This window comes from Pogoniulus pusillus, chromosome 17 (genome assembly GCF_015220805.1).
Source record: "Pogoniulus pusillus isolate bPogPus1 chromosome 17, bPogPus1.pri, whole genome shotgun sequence".
In the NCBI taxonomy this organism is placed as follows: Eukaryota; Metazoa; Chordata; class Aves; order Piciformes; family Lybiidae; genus Pogoniulus; species Pogoniulus pusillus.
Window position 1 is genome coordinate 3,158,567 of NC_087280.1, and position 17,817 is coordinate 3,176,383.

Consider the following 17,817-nt stretch of genomic DNA (forward strand, 5'->3'; position numbering starts at 1 on the left):
ATTGCCAGCTGCTTGGCTTTGCTCCACGCTGCTGAATTGATTCCAGCTAAAAGGAGACATCAAAGAGTCTGGGAGCAATTTGTTAAGTAAATAGGAAGAGGGGAGGGGGGGGTGAAAAAAAAGCCCCAAACTCGGTTTAAGCAAACATAAGGGAGGAGAGGGAGGATCATGAAAGGCTCTAAGAGGCAAAAGGAAGCTTCAGAGGCTTGGAAATGACAGCTGAAGTGGGGAAGGCTTCAAAGCTTCCATCTGCTCAGGCAACTGATTCCCAACCTTTCATCCCAGACCCCTGAGGGAAGGAGAGATGCAGCTGACTCCATGTGGATATGAGATAGGAGGTGCAAAGGGAAGAAGTAAGGCTTGAGTCACCTTTAATGTATCCCTGGCTCCATCCAGGGTGATGCTGCCTGCTGCTAGGTGGTGGCTGAGGAGTGCCCAGGTTGGGAATAAAGGTTGGGAGTAAAAAAACAAAAGTTGGGAATAAAGGTCAGGGATGGAGTTGTGAAGCCTCTTGCAGGTGTGGGCTGAGCTGTGGGTTGAACCCAGCAGCTGGGCAGGCTGGCTGAGCCAAGCCTGTGCATTATTGATGGGGCAGATAATTGCAGGGCTTCCCAAGCCAACCCTTTGATGAAAAATTGATGGCAAAAGAAGGGGGAGGGATGAGGTAGGGGAATGGATTCCAGCAGCTTACACAGGCCTCTCTGGTCCCTGACAAACACCCAAGGAGAGGAGGCTGCAGGAGGTGGGGGAGAGGCACAAAGCTTTCTGCTTAACATCTTTCTTGGTGACCTGGATGAAGAGCTGGAGTGTGTCAGCAGTCAGCTGGCAGGTGACACCAAGTTGGGTGGCAGTGTTGGTCTGCAGTGAGGGTAGGGAGGCTCTGGAGAGGGATTTGGATAGCTTGGATGGATGTGGCAACCTTAACAGATTGAGCTCCAACAAGGCCAAGTGCCAGGTCCTGCATTTGGGTCACAACAACCCCAGGCAGTGCTACAGGCTTGGGGCAGTGTGGCTGGAAAGCTGCTGGCAGAAAGGGACCTGGGGGTTGTGATGCAGAGAAAAAACAACTCAATGTGAGCCAGCAGTGTGCCCAGGTGGCAGAGAGAGGGACCTGGGGGCTGTAATGCAGACAAAACCAACTCAGTGTGAGCCAGCAGTGTGCCCAGGTGGCAGAGAAAGGGACCTGGGGGCTGTAATACAGACAAAATCAACTCAGTGTGAGCCAGCAGTGTGCCCAGGTGGCAGAGAGAGGGACCTGGGGGCTGTAATGCAGACAAAACCAACTCAGTGTGAGCCAGCAGTGTGCCCAGGTGGCAGAGAAAGGGACCTGGGGGCTGTAATGCAGACAAAAGCAACTCAGTGTGAGCCAGCAGTGTGCCCAGGTGGCAGAGAAAGGGACCTGGGGGCTGTAATGCAGACAAAAGCAACTCAGTGTGAGCCAGCAGTGTGCCAGGTGGCAGAGAAAGGAACCTGGGGGCTGTAATGCAGACAAAAGCAACTCAGTGTGAGCCAGCAGTGTGCCCAGAGAGGTTGTGGAGTCTCCTTCTCTGGAGAGCTTCCAACCCTCACCTGGCCACTGTGGCACTGGGCAAGCTGCTGTGGGTGCCCAGGAGGGGATTTGGACTGGCTGAGCTCTGGAGGTCCCTTCCAACCCCACCTGGCCACTGTGGCACTGGGCAAGCTGCTGTGGGTGCCCTGCTTTAGCAAGGGGGGGGGGGTTGGAGTGGCTGAGCTCCAGAGGTCTCTCCCATCCCACCCACTCTGGGATGCCACAGAGTGCAGTGTGTGATGTGGAGCCCTGAGCTGCCACAGGGAGCAGTTGCTAAGAGCAAGGCTGTGTTGTAGCAACAGCCTCTGGCATGCCAGGCTGCAGGAGCTCCCCTGCCACCTAAATCCCTCGGCCAGCACAAAGGGCTTGGGAAAAGCAGCTTCTCCTAAAGCTCCAACCCCCTGGCATGGCTGTAAGTCCTCCCTTGGGTGGTGGCAAGGGGACAGGCTGTGTGGGCAGGGGTGGCAGAGCTGCTGGGGTGTTTGTTTGGGGCAGGAAGAGCCTGGCAACCCAGGGAGGGCAGAGCTGGCTGCTGGAGCAGGGCTAATGCTCTACTACAGACCTTTCTCCTCCACTGTGAGTGCTGGGGAGGGCTGAAGGTGGGTTTGGGGGCATCACCACGTCCCCAGTGTCACCAAGAGGATCTGAGGGCCCAGTGGGGCAGCAGCCAGTTTGGGTTGGTTTTGGTCATAGCCAAATTTCTTCCCAAGGGCTCAGCCAGGAGGGGAGGGTTGGGCTCTGCTGCCAGGCAAGCAGCAACAGAAGAAGGGGACACAGCCCTAAGCTGTGCCAGGGGAGGTCTGGGCTGGATATGAGGAGGAAGTTGTTGGCAGAGAGAGTGATTGGCATTGGAATGGGCTGTGATAGAGCCTTGGTGGGGACAGGGCTGGGGCTCTACCCCAGAGCAATGATGGCAAAAGTGTTTTCCTCCAGGTCAAACCCAGCAGAGCTGATCCTGGCTGTGAGGAAAGGGCTGAAAGAGGTTCATGCTCCCCAGCCTGCTCCTTATTCTCCTGATGTCTCCTGCCAGCTCCACCAGGATGATGTGTCCCTGCCAGCAGCTGACGCCATGGCCAGCATCCTGCCTGGACAGGAGCCCTTCACACAGGAGATGGGAGCACCACTGGAGGAGCAGAGGTACAGTGACCACTTGTGCCCCTCCTCATCCTCTCTTGGGGAGTTTCTTCCTTCATTCTCCTCATACTTTCCTCACCAGCTTATCCTCCTGCCTCTTTGCTGGTGACCTTCCTCATCTCCTCCTGACTGCCACTTTTCCTGCCTAGAACCATAGAATCAAGCAGGCTGGAAGAGAGCTCCAAGCTCAGCCAGCCCAGCCTAGCACCCAGCCCTGCCCAACCAACCACACCATGGCACTAAGTGCCCCAGCCAGGCTTGGCTGCAACACCTCCAGGCACAGCCACTCCACCACCTCCCTGGGCAGCCCATTCCAATGCCAATCACTCTCTCTGCCAGCACCCTCAGCTCCCTCTCTGCCTGCCTGCTCTCAGCCACTCTGGCCCCAGCCTCTAGTGCTGCTTGGGGTTGTTGTGGCCAAAGTGCAGAACCTGCCCTTGGCCTTGTTCAGTCTCATCCCCTTGGCCTCTGCCCACCCATGCAGCCTGGCCAGGTCCCTCTGCAGGGCTCTGCTACCCTCCAACAGCTCCACAGCTGCTCCTAGCTTGGTGTCATCTGCAAACTGACTGCTGCTGGACTCAATCCTCTGCTCCAGAGCATCACTAAAGATGTTGAACAGGACTGTGCCCAGCACTGCTCCCTGGGGCACAGCACTGGTGCCAGCTGCCAGCTGGATGTGGCTCCATTCACCACCACTCTCTCCAGCCAGTTCTTGACCCATAGCAGAGTGACTCTGTCCAAGCCAGGAGCTGCAGCTGTGCCAGGAGTTTGTTGTAGCAGATGGTGACAAAGGCATCCCCATCCCTGGGAGGTCTTCAAGACCAGGTTGGATGTGGCCTTGACCAGCCTGGTCTAGTGGAAGCTGTCCCTGCCCATGGCAGGGAGGCTGGGACTGGATGATCTCTAAGGTCCCCTCCAGCCCAAGCCCTTCTGTGATTCTGTGATCCTCTGACCTCCATCAGCATTTGCCTTGCTCCTGGGTACCCCAAACAGGTCCCCCTCTCCTGCTGAGGGTTCCTTGGCCAAGTCTTTGCTGGTGCTTTGCTCTGGGTGGGAGCAGCTGGCCAAAGGTGTCCCCTCACTTTCTGCTCCACAGGTCCCAGGACACCACAGGGGATCACCAGGAGCCAGTGAGTGCTGGGTAGATGGAGGGAATAGAGGTCACTGGGGGCTCTGGGAAGGGACAGCAGTGACCCCAAGGTGGGGTCAGCTCTGCACTGCCAGAGAGTGACCTCTCTGCAGGGGGGGGCAGCCCTTGAGTTTGCCTGGAGGGAGCTCTAGCTTGGGTGTGAACCAAGTGCAGCTCTGGGGCAGATGGGGAGGATGGAGCTGAGCCTCTGGCTCCATCTGCCACCCCTCCTCCCCTCTCCTTGTCCCCCTTCCCCAAGGCTGCCTGTTGCTGCTGCACCTTCTGCCCAAGGCCAGCTCCAAGGCTGGGAGCTTGGGGCCAGGGGACCTGGGTTGGGGGGAGGGGGAGGATGCAGTTCCCTCCAGCCAAGGTCCTCCTGCTGGATCCTTCCCACAGCCCAGCCTGGCAGGAGGGAGCCAGGAAGGCCAGCAAAGCCTCAGGGAGTTGTTGCCTCCCCCAGCAGCACTCCCAGGGTGTTCCCAAGGTGCTAGCAAACTCCAGACTCATCCTATCAAGTCCTCATCCTTCCCCTCTCCTTCATCACCTCCCTCCTTCTAAAGACCTGCAAAGGCCTGCAAAGATCAGAGCTTGAGCCTGACCCCCCCCAGATCTGGCACTGCTCCACCTCCTGTCCCAGGCAGGGTTGGGTTTCCCCCAAGGGGGCACTAGGAAGAGATGGGGAAGTGGTTGGGGAGGGAGTCCCTCGTGTGGAGGGAGAGAGGGGGTGGGTGGGGAGGAGAAGGAGGTTTGGAGGGAGAGGAGAGAAGGGTTGAAGGTTGGAGAAGAGAAGGAGGGAGAGAGGGAGGGAGGGATGGGTGGAAAGAGAAGAGAAGAGAAGAGAAGAGAAGAGAAGAGAAGAGAAGAGAAGAGAAGAGAAGAGAAGAGAAGAGAAGAGAAGAGAAGAGAAGAGAAGAGGATTGAAAGATGGATTAATAGGGAAGGGAAGAGGCAAAGGAAGAGCAAAGGGGAAAGGAAGGGGGAAGGGAAGGGAAGGGAAGGGAAGGGAAGGGAAGGGAAGGGAAGGGAAGGGAAGGGAAGGGAAGGGAAGGGAAGGGAAGGGAAGGGAAGGGAAGGGAAGGGAAGGGAAGGGAAGGGAAGGGAAGGGAAGGGAAGGGAAGGGAAGGGAAGGGAAGGGAAGGGAAGGGAAGGGAAGGGAAGGGAAGGGAAGGGAAGGGAAGGGAAGGGAAGGGAAGGGAAGGGAAGGGAAGGGAAGGGAAGGAAGGGAAGGGAAGGGAAGGGAAGGGAAGGGAAGGGAAGGGAAGGGAAGGGAAGGGAAGGGAAGGGAGAAGGTGGAAGGGAAGGGGTAAGGGAAGGGAAGAAAATGGAAGAGAAGGGAAGGGAAGGATGGAGAAGAGAAGTGATGGAGAGGAGAGGAGAGGAGAGGAGAGGAGAGGAGAGGAGAGGAGAGGAGAGGAGAGGAGAGGAGAGGAGAGGAGAGGAGAGGAGAGGAGAGGAGAGGAGAGGAGAGGAGAGGAGAGGAGAGGAGAGGAGAGGAGAGGAGAGGGATGGAAGGCTGGCTGGCTGCATGGCTGCAAGCACAGGGGAGTATCTGGCTGCTGCTTAGCTCTTCCAGGGTGGCTCTAACCCTCCAAGCGAAGCTGCCGGTGCTGGGCAGGAGGCTGGCTGGCAGCAGGCTGCCGGCAGCTCTGCTCTGGGCTGGCAGGGGGCGAGCAGCTACCGGGTGGCGCTGAAGAGGATGGCAGGGGACCTGCTGTCCCTGCGCCGCCGAGCCGCCAGCCTGGAGGTGGAGAACAGGCAGCTGCGGCACAGCCTGGCCGGGCAGCAGGAGCTGGGCCAGGCTCTGCTCCACGACACCGACCTGGACGTCATGACCCGGGAGGAGCTGCTGGACAGGCTGGGTGAGTGGTGGGCAAGGGGGAGGCGGAGGAGCCCTGGGGCTGGCACAGCTGGGGACGTCGGCATGGGCTGTTGGCATGGGCTGTTGCAGCTAGCCTCAAGCACAAGCTGGTGGCCAGCACGGCAGAGCTGAGGAGGCTGAAGGACCGAGTCCAGCAGCTGCAGAACGAACTGATCCGGGTAGGGACACCCACGGGAGAGGAGGTGGAGGAGCAGCCAGAGCAGCCCAGCACCTCCCTAGCCCAAGCAGGTGTTGGGAGAGCCTCCCTGCGAGGCTCTCTGCGCCCTCCCCTTGTTGCCTCAAGGCTTGAGGCTCAGCACAAAGGTGCTTGGAGGCTTTTCTCCATCCTCTCCTCCTAGAGGAACGACCGGGAGAAGGAGCTGGTGCTGCTGCAGAGAGCCCAGCGGCAGCAGCAGAGAGCCCAGCGGCAGCAGCAGCAGCGAGCAGCGCTGAGGAGGTGCCAGGAGCGGGCGGCCAGGACCGAGGGCTTGGAGCAGACGGTGAGGCAGCAGGAGAAGGTGAGTTGAGGAGCCTGAGGTTGGGCTGAGGAGGACAGCTCGGGTGGCTCTGCAGGTGGGAGCCTCTGAGCCCATCCCAGCCCTGTCCTGAGTGCTGCAGGACCACTGGGGGCTGGAGAGATGCGGCAGGGAGGGGACATGGGGACAACTCTGCTCAGGTGATCCAGATGATGGAGCAGGTGCTGCGGGAGAAGCTCTCCAGGGTGGGCAGAAGCACTGAGAAGCCAGAGGGTAGGTGCAAGTGCAGATAGGGACCCCCCACCCCGGGGCTAGTGGGACTCATACACAGCTGCTGGGCGGTCCTGGAGGCCATCCCCTTGTGGCCATTTACATCGTCAGGAGGTCTGGGGGGGGGGATGCATGGATGGGGAGGGGAAGGGAGGGGAGGGGAGGAGAGGAGAGGAGAGGAGAGGAGAGGAGAGGAGAGGAGAGGAGAGGAGAGGAGAGGAGAGGAGAGGAGAGGAGAGGAGAGGAGAGGAGAGGAGAGGAGAGGAGAGGAGAGGAGAGGAGAGGAGAGGAGAGGAGAGGAGAGGAGAGGAGAGGAGAGGAGAGGAGAGGAGAGGAGAGGAGAGGAGAGGAGAGGAGAGGAGAGGAGAGGAGAGGAGAGGAGAGGAGAGGAGAGGAGAGGAGAGGAGAGGAGAGAGGAGGGAAGGGGAGAGGAGGGAAGGGGAGAGGAGAAGAGAGGAGGGAAGGGGAGAGGAGAAGAGAGGAGGGAAGGGGAGAGGAGAAGATAGGAGGGAAGGGGAGAGGAAAGGGGAGGAGAGGAGAAGACAGGAGAGGACAGGAAAGGAGAGAGGAGGGGACCCCCCCACCTCTGGGCGTGGGGGAGGTGTGGGCTTGCTCCTAGACCCCATCCCTGCACAGAGGGGGGCGTGTGTAGGACAGTGACCACCCCCACCCCCAGGTGAGGCTCTCTCCAACCCCCCCCAGGCAAAGCTCTCCCCAGGGAGGTGTACACCACGCTGCTGGCAGAGAACCGCAGGCTGCGAGAGGAGCTGGCCAGAGCCCCCCAGCCCTCAGCCCACATCTCCCAACAGCCTCCAGCCTTGCCGGTGAGATCAGGGGAGGGGGGGCACAGAGAGCTGCCACTGGGGGATGGGGGGGGGGAGGGGGGAGGCAGAGCCATGGCACCCCCAGAAAGCAGCACTGCCTATAACCGGGCACACTGGTGGCATCTCCACCCTGGGAGTGGTGGGTGGGAAGTGGGGGTGGGGGTGGGGGAGAGGAGGAGGTTTTGGGGGTGTTTTCTGCCAGTGTTTCCCAGCTCCTGCTCACCTCATGGCCCCCAGGATGCTTTTGGGGGGGTGGAGAAGTTGTCTCTGCTGCTCAGGCTGGAGGAGGCACAAGCCCGTGGGCGAGCGCTGGAGAGGCAGGTGGGTGTTGTCCTCTCCCTTTGATGGGTGGGAGGGGGGGGAGGGGGGAGGACGTCAAGCTGAAACTGGGTGGGAGGGGGTGGTCACCATTGGCCCCCCCACACACACACCTTGGACCTAAAGCAAGCTGGTTTGGGCCTGCCCAGCTGGAGAAGGCAGCGAGGAGGTGGGGACAGGAGAAGCAGGAGCTTGGCACCCGTCTGCTGGAGCAGGAACACGGCTTCCATCGTGCCCCCACCTTGGTGAGCACCCCGGGGGGCACCAGGGACACCCTTTATGGGGGGGGAGAGGGGGCTGGCATCGGATGTGTGGGGACAGCAGAGGAGGAGAGGGGCTCAGAGCTACCCCTCTGCACCTAGGAAGGTGTTGGGGGGGAGATCAGCCCCCACCTCCACGCCTTGGTATCCCTGCAGGATCCTGGGCAAGAAGGGAGAGGGTAGAGTGGTCCTGAGGGCTGAAGGAGCCCTCCCCTCCCCCCCAAAAAAAAAACATCTCAGGATACATTTCCACTCCCCTCAGACCTTTCAGGGAGGTTGTGGATGGTCCCTACCTGGAGGTGGTCAAGGTCAGGTTGGACAAGGCCCTTTGAGCAACCTGCTCTAGTGGGAGATGTCCCTGCCCACGGCAGGGTGCGTGTTGGAGGGGGGAGTGGAACTGGATGATCTTTAAGGGCCTTTCCAACCCAATCTCTTCTGTGATTTTCTTTCCTGTTGTCCACCAGAACCTGTCCATGACCTCCCCAAGAAGACCCCAGCTCCTACCCCCCCTGCTTTAACCCCCCCCACCCCCCACCACGGGGTGAAAGAGACCAGGACACCTCAGGCTGGCAAACAGGAGCTGATGCTTTTCCACCTGCTGGAATTCCAGAGTGAATCAGAGGCAAAGCAAAGCATGAGAAGGCAACAGAGGAGCATCACCATGGTCCTTGGGGACCTCCAAGCAGCACCCACCCACTCACCAAGCCTTGGTGGCTCCAGGGCTGATGGCAGGGCCAGGGCTTGCTCCAGCTTATCTCTCCCTCCGTGGCGTAAAGCGCAGCCTTGAGCCAAGGCAGGGATGCACCAAGCCAAGGTTGTGGCCCTGAAAGCCTCCCAGCTGTCCCCAAAATCACATCCCCAGGGGGCCACAGGAGCCAGCAGAGCCTTGTTGAGTTGCTGTGGGGATGGCCTCCAAACTGGGAGCATCTGGGAGCTGGGGGGGGGGTCACTCTCCTCAAGCCTGGGGCTGGAGCGGCCGTAAGGTCAAGTAGATTGGTTTGTCAGGGATCAGGATCAGATCAAACTTGGTCCCCACTTCCACTGCTCTCATGGTTTCAATCTTGAAGTTCTCCAGGATCTGGGACAGAGGAGAAAGAAAAAGCAGGTCATAGAATCAAGCAGGTTGGCAGAGAGCTCCAAGCTCAGCCAGCCCAGCCTAGCACCCAGCCCTGCCCAACCAACCAGACCATGGCACTAAGTGCCCCAGCCAGGCTTGGCTGCAACACCTCCAGCCACAGCCACTCCACCACCTCCCTGGGCAGTCCATTCCAGTGCCAATCACTCTCTCTGCCAGCAACTTCCTCCTCACAGCCAGCCCAGACCTGCCCTGCCACAGCTTCAGCCTGGGTCCCCTTCTTCTGCTGCTGGCTGCCTGGCAGCAGAGCCCAACCCCAGCTGGCTACAGCCTCCCTGCAGGCAGCTGCAGGCAGCAATCAGCTCTGCCCTGAGCCTCCTCTGCTGCAGGCTGCACCCCCCCAGCTCCCTCAGCCTCTCCTCACAGGGCTGTGCTCCAGGCCCCTCCCCAGCCTTGCTGCCCTTCTCCAAACACCTTCCAGCACCTCAACAGCTCTCTGCAATGGAGGAGCCCAGAGCTGGACACAGCACTGCAGGGGTGGCCTGAGCAGTGCTGGGCACAGGGGCACAAGAACCTCCCTTGTCCTGCTGCCCACACTGCTCCTGAGCCAGCCCAGGATGCCATTGGCTCTGCTGCCCACCTGGGCACTGCTGCCTCCTCTGCAGCTCCTCTCTGCCAGCACCCCCAGCTCCCTTTCTTCCATGGACGGTAAACACTCAGAGCTACCACCCCCTAGAGGTGCCACCCCCTGGAATTGGCACCTCCCCAGTCTCTCCCAACCCCGAGTCCCCAGATTTCCCCCTCCAGCTCCCCAGATTCCCACCTGCATGAGGAAGAGCTGCATCTCCAGCTCGGCAATCCGACGCCCCAAGCACTGGCGAGGTCCAAAGCCAAAGCCCAACCCCTTGAAGTGTTTGGGGCCATCTGCCAACCAGCGCTGGGGGATGAACTGCTCTGGCTTGGGGAAGACCTCAGCATCCCTGCCCATGGCGTAGAGACCGACCTGCACCAGCGTCTGTAGGGAAGGACCAACCCCGGGGTAGGAGGGATGCAGGGATGGGCATCCAGCCCCGCGGCTGCTCCTCCTCCTCCCATCTCACTCCTCTGCGCCTCCAGGTCCCACCTCCAGCCAGGCAAAAGCCAGGCTGGGCTGAGGAGGGAGCCGCCGCTCACCTTGGGGGGGATGCGGTAGTCCTGGAGGATGACCTCTTGCGTGGTGTATCTCTGCAGGGTCACTGCCACGGGGTGCAGCCTGGCGGGGAGAGGGGGTTGTACAGAGCCCACGCAGCTGATTTTGGCGGGGGGAGGCGGGGGGTGGGGAGGACAGCCTGCGTGGCCAACGATTTGGGGGAGGGGAAGGGGCTGGGGTTGTTCCTGCTCACCTGAGCGTCTCCTTGATGGCAGCTTTGAGCAGCCGGCTGCTTTTCAGCATCTTCACCCTGTCCCCTGCTGCCTCCCGTTTGGCAGCCAAGATCTCTGCCCTCAGCTGCTCCTGCACCCCTGGGGACCTTGCCAGCTCGAACATGGCCCACTGCAGCGTCATGGAGGTCTGGGGCAGGGCAGCAGAGGCAGGCTGGTCACCAGGCAGGCTCACCACCAGGCAGGCTCGCCACCAGCCAGGCTCTTCTCCCTATACCCAGCCACCCTGCCCGCTCCTTACCGTGTCCACCCCTCCTGCCATCATCTCGGTGACGCTGGCCTTGATGTCATCCAAAGGCAGCTTGTCCTGGACGATGAGGCTGCAGAGGATGCCCATGTACCCCGTGGCGCTCTTGCGCTGCAGCCGCAGGTCGCGGTAGACGTTCTGGATGCATTTGTCGGCTGAATAGACCAGGGAGAGGTGGTGTGGTCTTCCTCCCCCGGGGAAGAGGTGGAGGAGGAAGGCACCAGGTGTGGCGCTTTAGGACGTCTTTGTTCCCCACGCCGGTGGCGCCGGTGGCTTTTCCGTGGGAGCTGCCCCTGCAGCGCCTGCTGCAGGACCCAGCATCAGCTGGGCGGGCACAGAGAAGGGAGGAGGGGAGAGCCCCAGGAGGGGAACACAGCGCACAAGGAGTGTTCTGGGTGCCAAAAGCTCTCTGAGGCCACAAGCCCCTCTGGGAGAGCTGCTTCTCTCCATGGGATGCTCAGCACCACTGCTGGATGGTTCCTCACTACTCCATCCCGCAAGCTCCAGCCCTCCTGGCCTTGCTGGCACTGCTCAGCACCACTGCTGGATGGTTCCACACTACTCCATCCCACAAGCTCCAGCCCTCCTGGCCTTGGTGGCAAGGTGCTGGGTGGTAGGACTCAGGAGAAGGTCTCCACACTGGTGAGACAAAGCTGCACTATGGAATCTTCATAGAATCATAGACTCAAGAAGGTTGGAAGAGAGCTCCAAGCTCAGCCAGCCCAACCTAGCACCCAGCCCTGGCCAGTCATAGACTCAAGCAGGTTGGAAGAGAGCTCCAGGCTCAGCCAGCCCAACCTAGCACCCAGCCCTGCCCAACCAACCACACCATGGCACTAAGTGCCCCAGCCAGGCTTGGCTGCAACACCTCCAGCCACAGCCACTCCACCACCTCCCTGGGCAGCCCATTCCAGTGCCAATCACTCTCTCTGCCAGCAACTTCCTCCTAACATCCAGCCCAGACCTGCCCTGCCACAGCTTCAGCCTGGGTCCCCTTCTGCTGCTGCTGGCTGCCTGGCAGCAGAGCCCAACCCCAGCTGGCTACAGCCTCCCTGCAGGCAGCTGCAGGCAGCAATGAGCTCTGCCCTGAGCCTCCTCTGCTGCAGGCTGCACCCCCCCAGCTCCCTCAGCCTCTCCTCACAGGGCTGTGCTCCAGGCCCCTCCCCAGCCTTGCTGCCCTTCTCTCAACACCTCCCAGCACCTCAGCATCTCTCTGCAATGCAGGAGCCCAGCACTGGACGCAGCCCCCCAAGCTTCCCGAGGTGTGGGCAGGAGGAGCACTCACCCTGGGAGAAGATGGCATCCCATGCCCAGACGTGGTCCCGCCAGGCCTTGGCGTTGAGGCGGCGCAGGAGGGCGGGCGGCAGGTAGAGCATGGGGGAGGTGGTGTGGAACATGAGGCTGACGGCGTCGATGAAGCGCTGAGCCTCGGGCTCCACGAAGTCCTGCAGCAGCCCCAGGCGCTGCCCGTACAGCACGTGGCACACAGCTGCAAGCACGGCAGCACCGCTGAGGGGCAGGCTGGCCAGGGGGGGACACTGTGCCCTGGCCCCTCCGCTGTCCCCCTGGCCAGCTCCCAGCCTTTCCCTGGCTTTCAGCAGGTAGCTTGGGCTATTGCTTGCTCCAAGCCAGCATCCTTTGTTGGGTAGGGTGGGTGAGGAGCTGGTGATGGGCAGAAGGTAATTCACTGGTTCATAGAAGCAGGGCTGGAAGGGACCTCGGGGATCATCATAGGCAGGGACACCTCCCACTAGAACAGGTCACTCAAGGTAACACCTGGCAGCCCTATTTTGAGGCAGGGACACCTCCCACTAGATCAGGTCACTCAAGACCTCGTCCAACCTGGCCTTGAACAGCTCCAGGGAGGGAGTAGCCAAAACCACCCTGGGCAACCTGTGCCACAGTTAACACCTGGCAGCCCTATTTTGAGGCAGGGACACCTCCCACTAGATCAGGTCACTCAAGACCTCGTCCAATCTGGCCTTGAACAGCTCCAGGGAGGGAGCAGCCACAGCCTCCCTGGGCAACCTGTGCCAGTCTCTCACCACCCTCACTGCAAAGAATCCTTTCCTAACATCCACTTTAATCCTCCCCTCTGCCAGTTCAAACCCATTCCTCCTCATCCTGTCAATCTGTGCCACAAGTAACACCTGGCAGCTCTATTTTGAGGCAGGGACACCTCACACTAGATCAGGTCACTCAAGACCTCATCCAACCTGGCCTTGAACAGCTCCAGGGAGGGAGCAGCCACAACCTCCCTGGGCAACCTGTGCCAGTCTCTCACCACCCTCACTGCAAAGAATCCTTTCCTAACATCCACTTTCAATCTCCCCTCTGCCAGTTCAAACCCATTCCTCCTCATCCTCTCAACCTGAGCCACAGGTAACACCTGGCAGCTCTATTTTGAGGCAGGGACACTTCACACCAGATCAGGTTGCTCAGAGCCACATCCATCCTGGCCTTAAACACCTCCAAGGATGAGGCTTGCACCTGGTCAACCTGTGCCAGTGTCTCACCACCCTCATGCTGAAGAACTTCTTCCTAACATCCAACCTGAATGTCCCCACTTGTAGCTGTGCTCCATTCCCCCCAGTCCTATCCCTACCTGATGCCCTAAAAAGTCCCTCTCCAGCTTTCAGATACTAGAAGGCCACAATCAGGTCTCTCCAGTCTGAGCAGCCCCAACTCTTTCAGCCTGTCCTCACAGCAGAGTATCTCCATCTCTCTGCTCATCCTCGTGGCCCTTCTCTGGACACCTTCCAGCACCTCCACATCTTTCCTGCAATAAGGAGCTCCAGAACTGGGCTCATTACTCCAGGTGGGGTAGAGCAGGGAGTAGAAGGGTACCAACAGCGCTGAGTGGTTCTCTACGTGTCTGGAGAGAAGACCTTCCTCTAGCCCCTATGGCTTTGGGTGAGAAGCTCATTTGCCCACCCCTGAGGACAAAGGTGGAGAGAGAGAGAGAGAGAGACTCTTTCCCAAGGACAGTGGCTTCAAACCAGAGCAGAGCAGATTCAGACCGGGTGCGAGGCGCAAGCTCTGCGCCAGCAAGGTGGTGGAACACCGCAGCAGGTTGCCCAGGGAGGTGGTTGAGGCCTCATCCCCAGAGATGCTCAAGGCTCTGAGCAACCTGATCTAGCTGCAGATGCCTCTGATGAGTTCAGAGTGGGGAGGTGTTGGGCTGGGTGACCTTTGGGAGGTCCCTTCCAACCCAGACCGTTCCACGACTGTGCGCAAGCGGGGCATGGCACCCGCCACGGAGCTTGGGGGGGAAGGGGGCACAAAGGGGCAATTTGGGGGTGGCACACACCCACACCCAGCTCTTTGCCTTTCCCCTCTCCTCCTCCCAACCCCCTGGATGCTCACACTCGAGGGCGAAGCGGAAGAGCTCGTGGGTGAAGTCTGCCGTCCAGCGCTGCCTGCCGCTCTTCTCCGCCTGCGCCCGCGCCCGCCGCACGAACTCCTCGCCCACCTGGCTCAGCAGGGGCACGAAGCCCTCCACCACCCGCGGGGACAGCACCTCCCTGTTCAGCAGCAGGCGGTCCGAGCGCCAGGCCTCCCCCGTCCTGCAGGGCAGCGAAATCAGTGTCTTTAGGGATGAGCTGGAGCAGGGGATGGAGTGCAGCAGCAGTCAGGTTGCAGATGGCACCAAGCTAGGAGCAGCTGTGGAGCTGTTGGAGGGGAGCAGAGCCCTGCAGAGGGACCTGGCCAGGCTGCATGGGTGGGCAGAGGCCAAGGGGATGAGACTGAACAAGGCCAAGGGCAGAGTTGTGCACTTTGGCCACAACAACCCCAAGCAGCACTAGAGGCTGGGGCCAGAGTGTCTGAGAGCAGGCAGGCAGAGAGGCAGCTGGGGGTGCTGTGAGAGAGGAGCTGCAGAGGAGGCAGCAGTGCCCAGGTGGGCAGCAGAGCCAATGGCATCCTGGGCTGGCTCAGGAGCAGTGTGGGCAGCAGGACAAGGGAGGTTCTTGTGCCTCTGTGCTCAGCACTGCTCAGGCCACCCCTGCAGTGCTGTGTCCAGTGCTGGGCTCCTCCATTGCAGAGAGCTGCTGAGGTGCTGGAAGGTGTTTGGAGAAGGGCAGCAAGGCTGGGGAGGGGCCTGGAGCACAGCCCTGTGAGGAGAGGCTGAGGGGGCTGGGGGGGTGCAGCCTGCAGCAGAGGAGGCTCAGGGCAGAGCTCATTGCTGCCTGCAGCTGCCTGCAGGGAGGCTGTAGCCAGGTGGGGTTGGGCTCTGCTGCCAGGCAAGCAGCAATAGAACAAGGGGACACAATCTCAAGTTCTGCAGGGGAAAGTACAGGCTGGATGTGAGGAGGAAGTTGCTGGCAGAGAGAGTGATTGGCATTGGAATGGGCTGCCCAGGGAGGTGGTGGAGTGGCTGTGGCTGGAGGTGTTGCAGCCAAGCCTGGCTGGGGCACTTAGTGCCATGGTCTGGTTGGTTGGGCAGGGCTGGGTGCTAGGTTGGGCTGGCTGAGCTTGGAGCTCTCTGCCAACCTGCCTAATTCTATGATTCTATGAAGCTGCTGACATCAGAAGCCAGGTCCTTCTCCATCCCCCACCCCCCAGCTCCCACCCTGTCTTCCTGGGAGATGGCACAGGGCCACGTGGCACATGGCTGCAAGCACAGCAGCACCACTGTGCCCTGGCCCCTCCACTGTCCCCCTGGCCAGCTTCCAGCCATTCTGTGGCTTTCAGCATGTAGCTTGGCCTATTGCTTGCTCCAAGCCAGCATCCCTTGTTGGGTAGGGTGGGTGAGGAGCTGGTGATGGGCAGAAGACAATTCACTGGTTCATAGAAGCAGGGCTGGAAGTGACCTCGGGGATCATCCAGCTCCAATCCCCCTGTGCCATAGGCAGGGACACCTCCCACTAGAACAGGTCACTCAAGACCTCATCCAATCTGGCCTTGAACAGCTCCAGGGTGGGAGCAGCCACAGCCTCCCTGGGCAACCTGTGCCAGTGTCTCACCACCCTCACTGCAAAGAACCCTTCCCTAACATCCAGTTTAATCCTCCTCTCTGCCAGTTCAAACCCATTCCTCCTCATCCTCTCAACCTGTGCCACGGGTAACACCTGGCAGCCCTATTTTGAGGCAGGGACACCTCACATTAGATCAGGTCACTCAATTTACACCTGGCAGCCCTATTTTGAGGCAGGGACACCTCACACTAGATCAGGTCACTCAAGACCTCATCCAACCTGGCCTTGAACAGCTCCAGGGAGGGAGCAGCCACAACCTCTCTGGGCAACCTGTGCCAGTCTCTCACCACCCTCACTGCAAAGAATCCTTTCCTAGCATCCAGTTTAATCCTCCCCTCTGCCAGTTCAAAGCCATTCCTCCTCATCCTCTCAACCTGTGCCACAGGTAACACCTGGCAGCCCTATTTTGAGGCAGGGACACCTCACACTAGATCAGGTCACTCAAGGAAACACCTGGCAGCCCTATTTTGAGGCAGGGACACCTCACACTAGATCAAGTCTCTCAAGGTAACACCTGGCAGCCCTATTTTGAGGCAGGGACACCTCACACTAGATCAGGTCTCTCAAGACCTCATCCAACCTGTCCTTGAACAGCTCCAGGGAGGGAGCAGCCACAACCTCCCTGGGCAACCTGTGCCACAGGTAACACCTGGCAGCCCTATTTTGAGGCAGGGACACCTCACATTAGATCAGGTCTCTCAAGGTAACACCTGGCAGCCCTGTTTTGAGGTGTGTCTCCTCTCTCCACCCCATCCACCCCCTTCCCCGAGCCCAAACTCACTTGAGGAGCACCCCGTAGGGCTTGTTGCGATAGTCCCGGTAAGCCACCCAGGGGGGGACGCTGAAGCGCTCCGGCAGCGCCCCCTCTGCCTGGAAGAGGGTAGCAGCGTCCCGGGGGCTGATGATGTTGACGCTGTCGTAGACACCCAGCTTCTCCCTGTCGGGTATGGAGGAGGAGAAGCCCTGCACCCTGACCTCCCCCACACCCACAGCCCTCCCACAACCCTTCACCTCTCCGGATCAACCATCTCCTCCCAGCACCCCCCAGATACCACCTTCCCCCCTCCCTCCCCCCCAAAATTCAGCCTATGGTTCTCGTTCAGGATCCCCAAGGTTCAGTGCTGGGCAGGGGTTGGATATGGACCCCCTGTGCCTGGCTGGTGGCAGCTCCAGACCTTCAGAGACCATGGGAGGGGGCAGAGCCCCTCTCCAGCCCCACAACCCCCACTTCTCAGCATCCCAAAGGCACGAGTGGGTCTCCCCCAAGCACCCAAGCCTGCTTTGGCACACAGCAGCAAGCTGAGCTCCTCCAGCAGCTCGCTTGCCCCAGAACAGGGCTAGGAAAGAGCAGCAGGCTGCCTGGAGCTGGGGTGCAGGGCAGGGAAGGGGGTGGGGGGTGTGCCAGGGCTGCCACCTCACCTGTAAATGGGGCCAAACTGCTGGAACTTGCGTGCCATGATGTGGTGGACGTTGTGGAAGCCACCCTCCTGCCAGAAGCGGTAGAGGTTGAGCCAACCTGCTCTCCAGTCACCGGGCACCTGGTCGAAGGGTCGAGGAGTCGGCGGGATGGGAGTGGCAACCCTCCCAACCCGGCGGCATCCCCCGGCTTGGGCAGAGAGACAGCCCAGCAAGGCTCCTGGCTTGGGCACAGCCCGGGCCAGCATGGGAGCGGGTGATGGAGAGGGAGTTGAGAGTGGCCTCGCTCTTATCCCTCGGCTGGCCTCGCTCAAGGAGAGAGCCTCTCGCCCGCCTCCCGATGAGTCACGGCCGGCCCAGGGCCGGGGCCAGGCTGCCGAGGCTGAAACTGGGCTATGGGGCAGCAGAAAAGGGTTGGCAGAGCATCGTCCCTTCTCAGCCCGGTGGTGGTGGTGGGGTGGTGTGGAGGGGCAGGGGGTGAGCAGAAGGGGAGGCTGGCAGGTGGTTTGTGTGGCCCCGGTAAAAGCAGGGGCTGCGGCAAGCACCCGAAGCGCTTGGTTTGTAGCCGGGGGGCAAACGGTTTGTCTGCCGAGTAAAAAGGGTGAAGAGAAAGGGGGTGGGAAGTAAAGCTCAGGCCTGATGGGTCACCACAGGCGTTAAGGGCTGCCTGGCCATCACCGGGGGGGGGGGGAGGTCTCATGTCTGCCCTCCCCAGCGCAGAGAGTGCTGGAAGTTGCAGGTCTACTCCTTCCCAGGCTGCCTGCTGAATACGCATCCCTGTAGGAGGCAGAGGCTCTTGGGGGGGCATGTGAGCTAAGGACAGAGGCCCCCCCCACGCGTGGTGGCAAACACCTTCCCTTGTCCCC

The 17,817-nt window shown here is 60.5% G+C and overlaps 2 protein-coding genes across 2 annotated transcripts in view; one reads left to right on the top strand and one right to left on the bottom strand.

The window, feature by feature from the left end:
• The window catches only part of CCDC33 (coiled-coil domain containing 33), an 83,351-nt gene extending 74,938 nt beyond the window's left edge, over positions 1-8,413 (top strand). Inside the window, exons 14-23 of the mRNA XM_064158175.1 lie at positions 2,580-2,686; positions 3,780-3,813; positions 5,476-5,671; positions 5,761-5,849; positions 6,030-6,188; positions 6,347-6,419; positions 7,119-7,240; positions 7,478-7,561; positions 7,708-7,803; positions 8,283-8,413. Coding sequence (XP_064014245.1) covers positions 2,580-2,686; positions 3,780-3,813; positions 5,476-5,671; positions 5,761-5,849; positions 6,030-6,188; positions 6,347-6,419; positions 7,119-7,240; positions 7,478-7,561; positions 7,708-7,803; positions 8,283-8,336 — 1,014 coding nt within the window. The 3' untranslated portion in view covers positions 8,337-8,413. The remainder of the gene's footprint in view (positions 1-2,579; positions 2,687-3,779; positions 3,814-5,475; positions 5,672-5,760; positions 5,850-6,029; positions 6,189-6,346; positions 6,420-7,118; positions 7,241-7,477; positions 7,562-7,707; positions 7,804-8,282) is intronic.
• On the bottom strand, positions 8,386-17,202 carry LOC135182801 (cholesterol side-chain cleavage enzyme, mitochondrial). The gene is made up of 9 exons (XM_064157255.1): positions 16,955-17,202; positions 16,317-16,472; positions 13,926-14,125; positions 11,845-12,048; positions 10,554-10,714; positions 10,276-10,442; positions 10,067-10,145; positions 9,717-9,908; positions 8,386-8,896 (listed from the first exon to the last, which is right to left on the bottom strand). Exons 1-9 carry the CDS (start codon positions 17,197-17,199, stop codon positions 8,774-8,776), a joined length of 1,527 nt encoding a protein of 508 aa, XP_064013325.1. The 5' UTR covers positions 17,200-17,202; the 3' UTR covers positions 8,386-8,773.
• Positions 17,203-17,817: the final 615 nt, after the last annotated feature.

Excerpts from the sequence above, each read along its gene's own strand:
- LOC135182801 (XM_064157255.1), bottom strand. The coding sequence starts at position 17,199 with ATGCTGGCCCGGGCTGTGCCCAAGCCAGGAGCCTTGCTGGGCTGTCTC. Across the intron at positions 16,473-16,954 it reads CAGTTTGGCCCCATTTACAG|GGAGAAGCTGGGTGTCTACG; the intron begins GTGAGGTGGCAG and ends CATACCCGACAG. Across the intron at positions 14,126-16,316 it reads CCCTACGGGGTGCTCCTCAA|GACGGGGGAGGCCTGGCGCT; the intron begins GTGAGTTTGGGC and ends GCTGCCCTGCAG.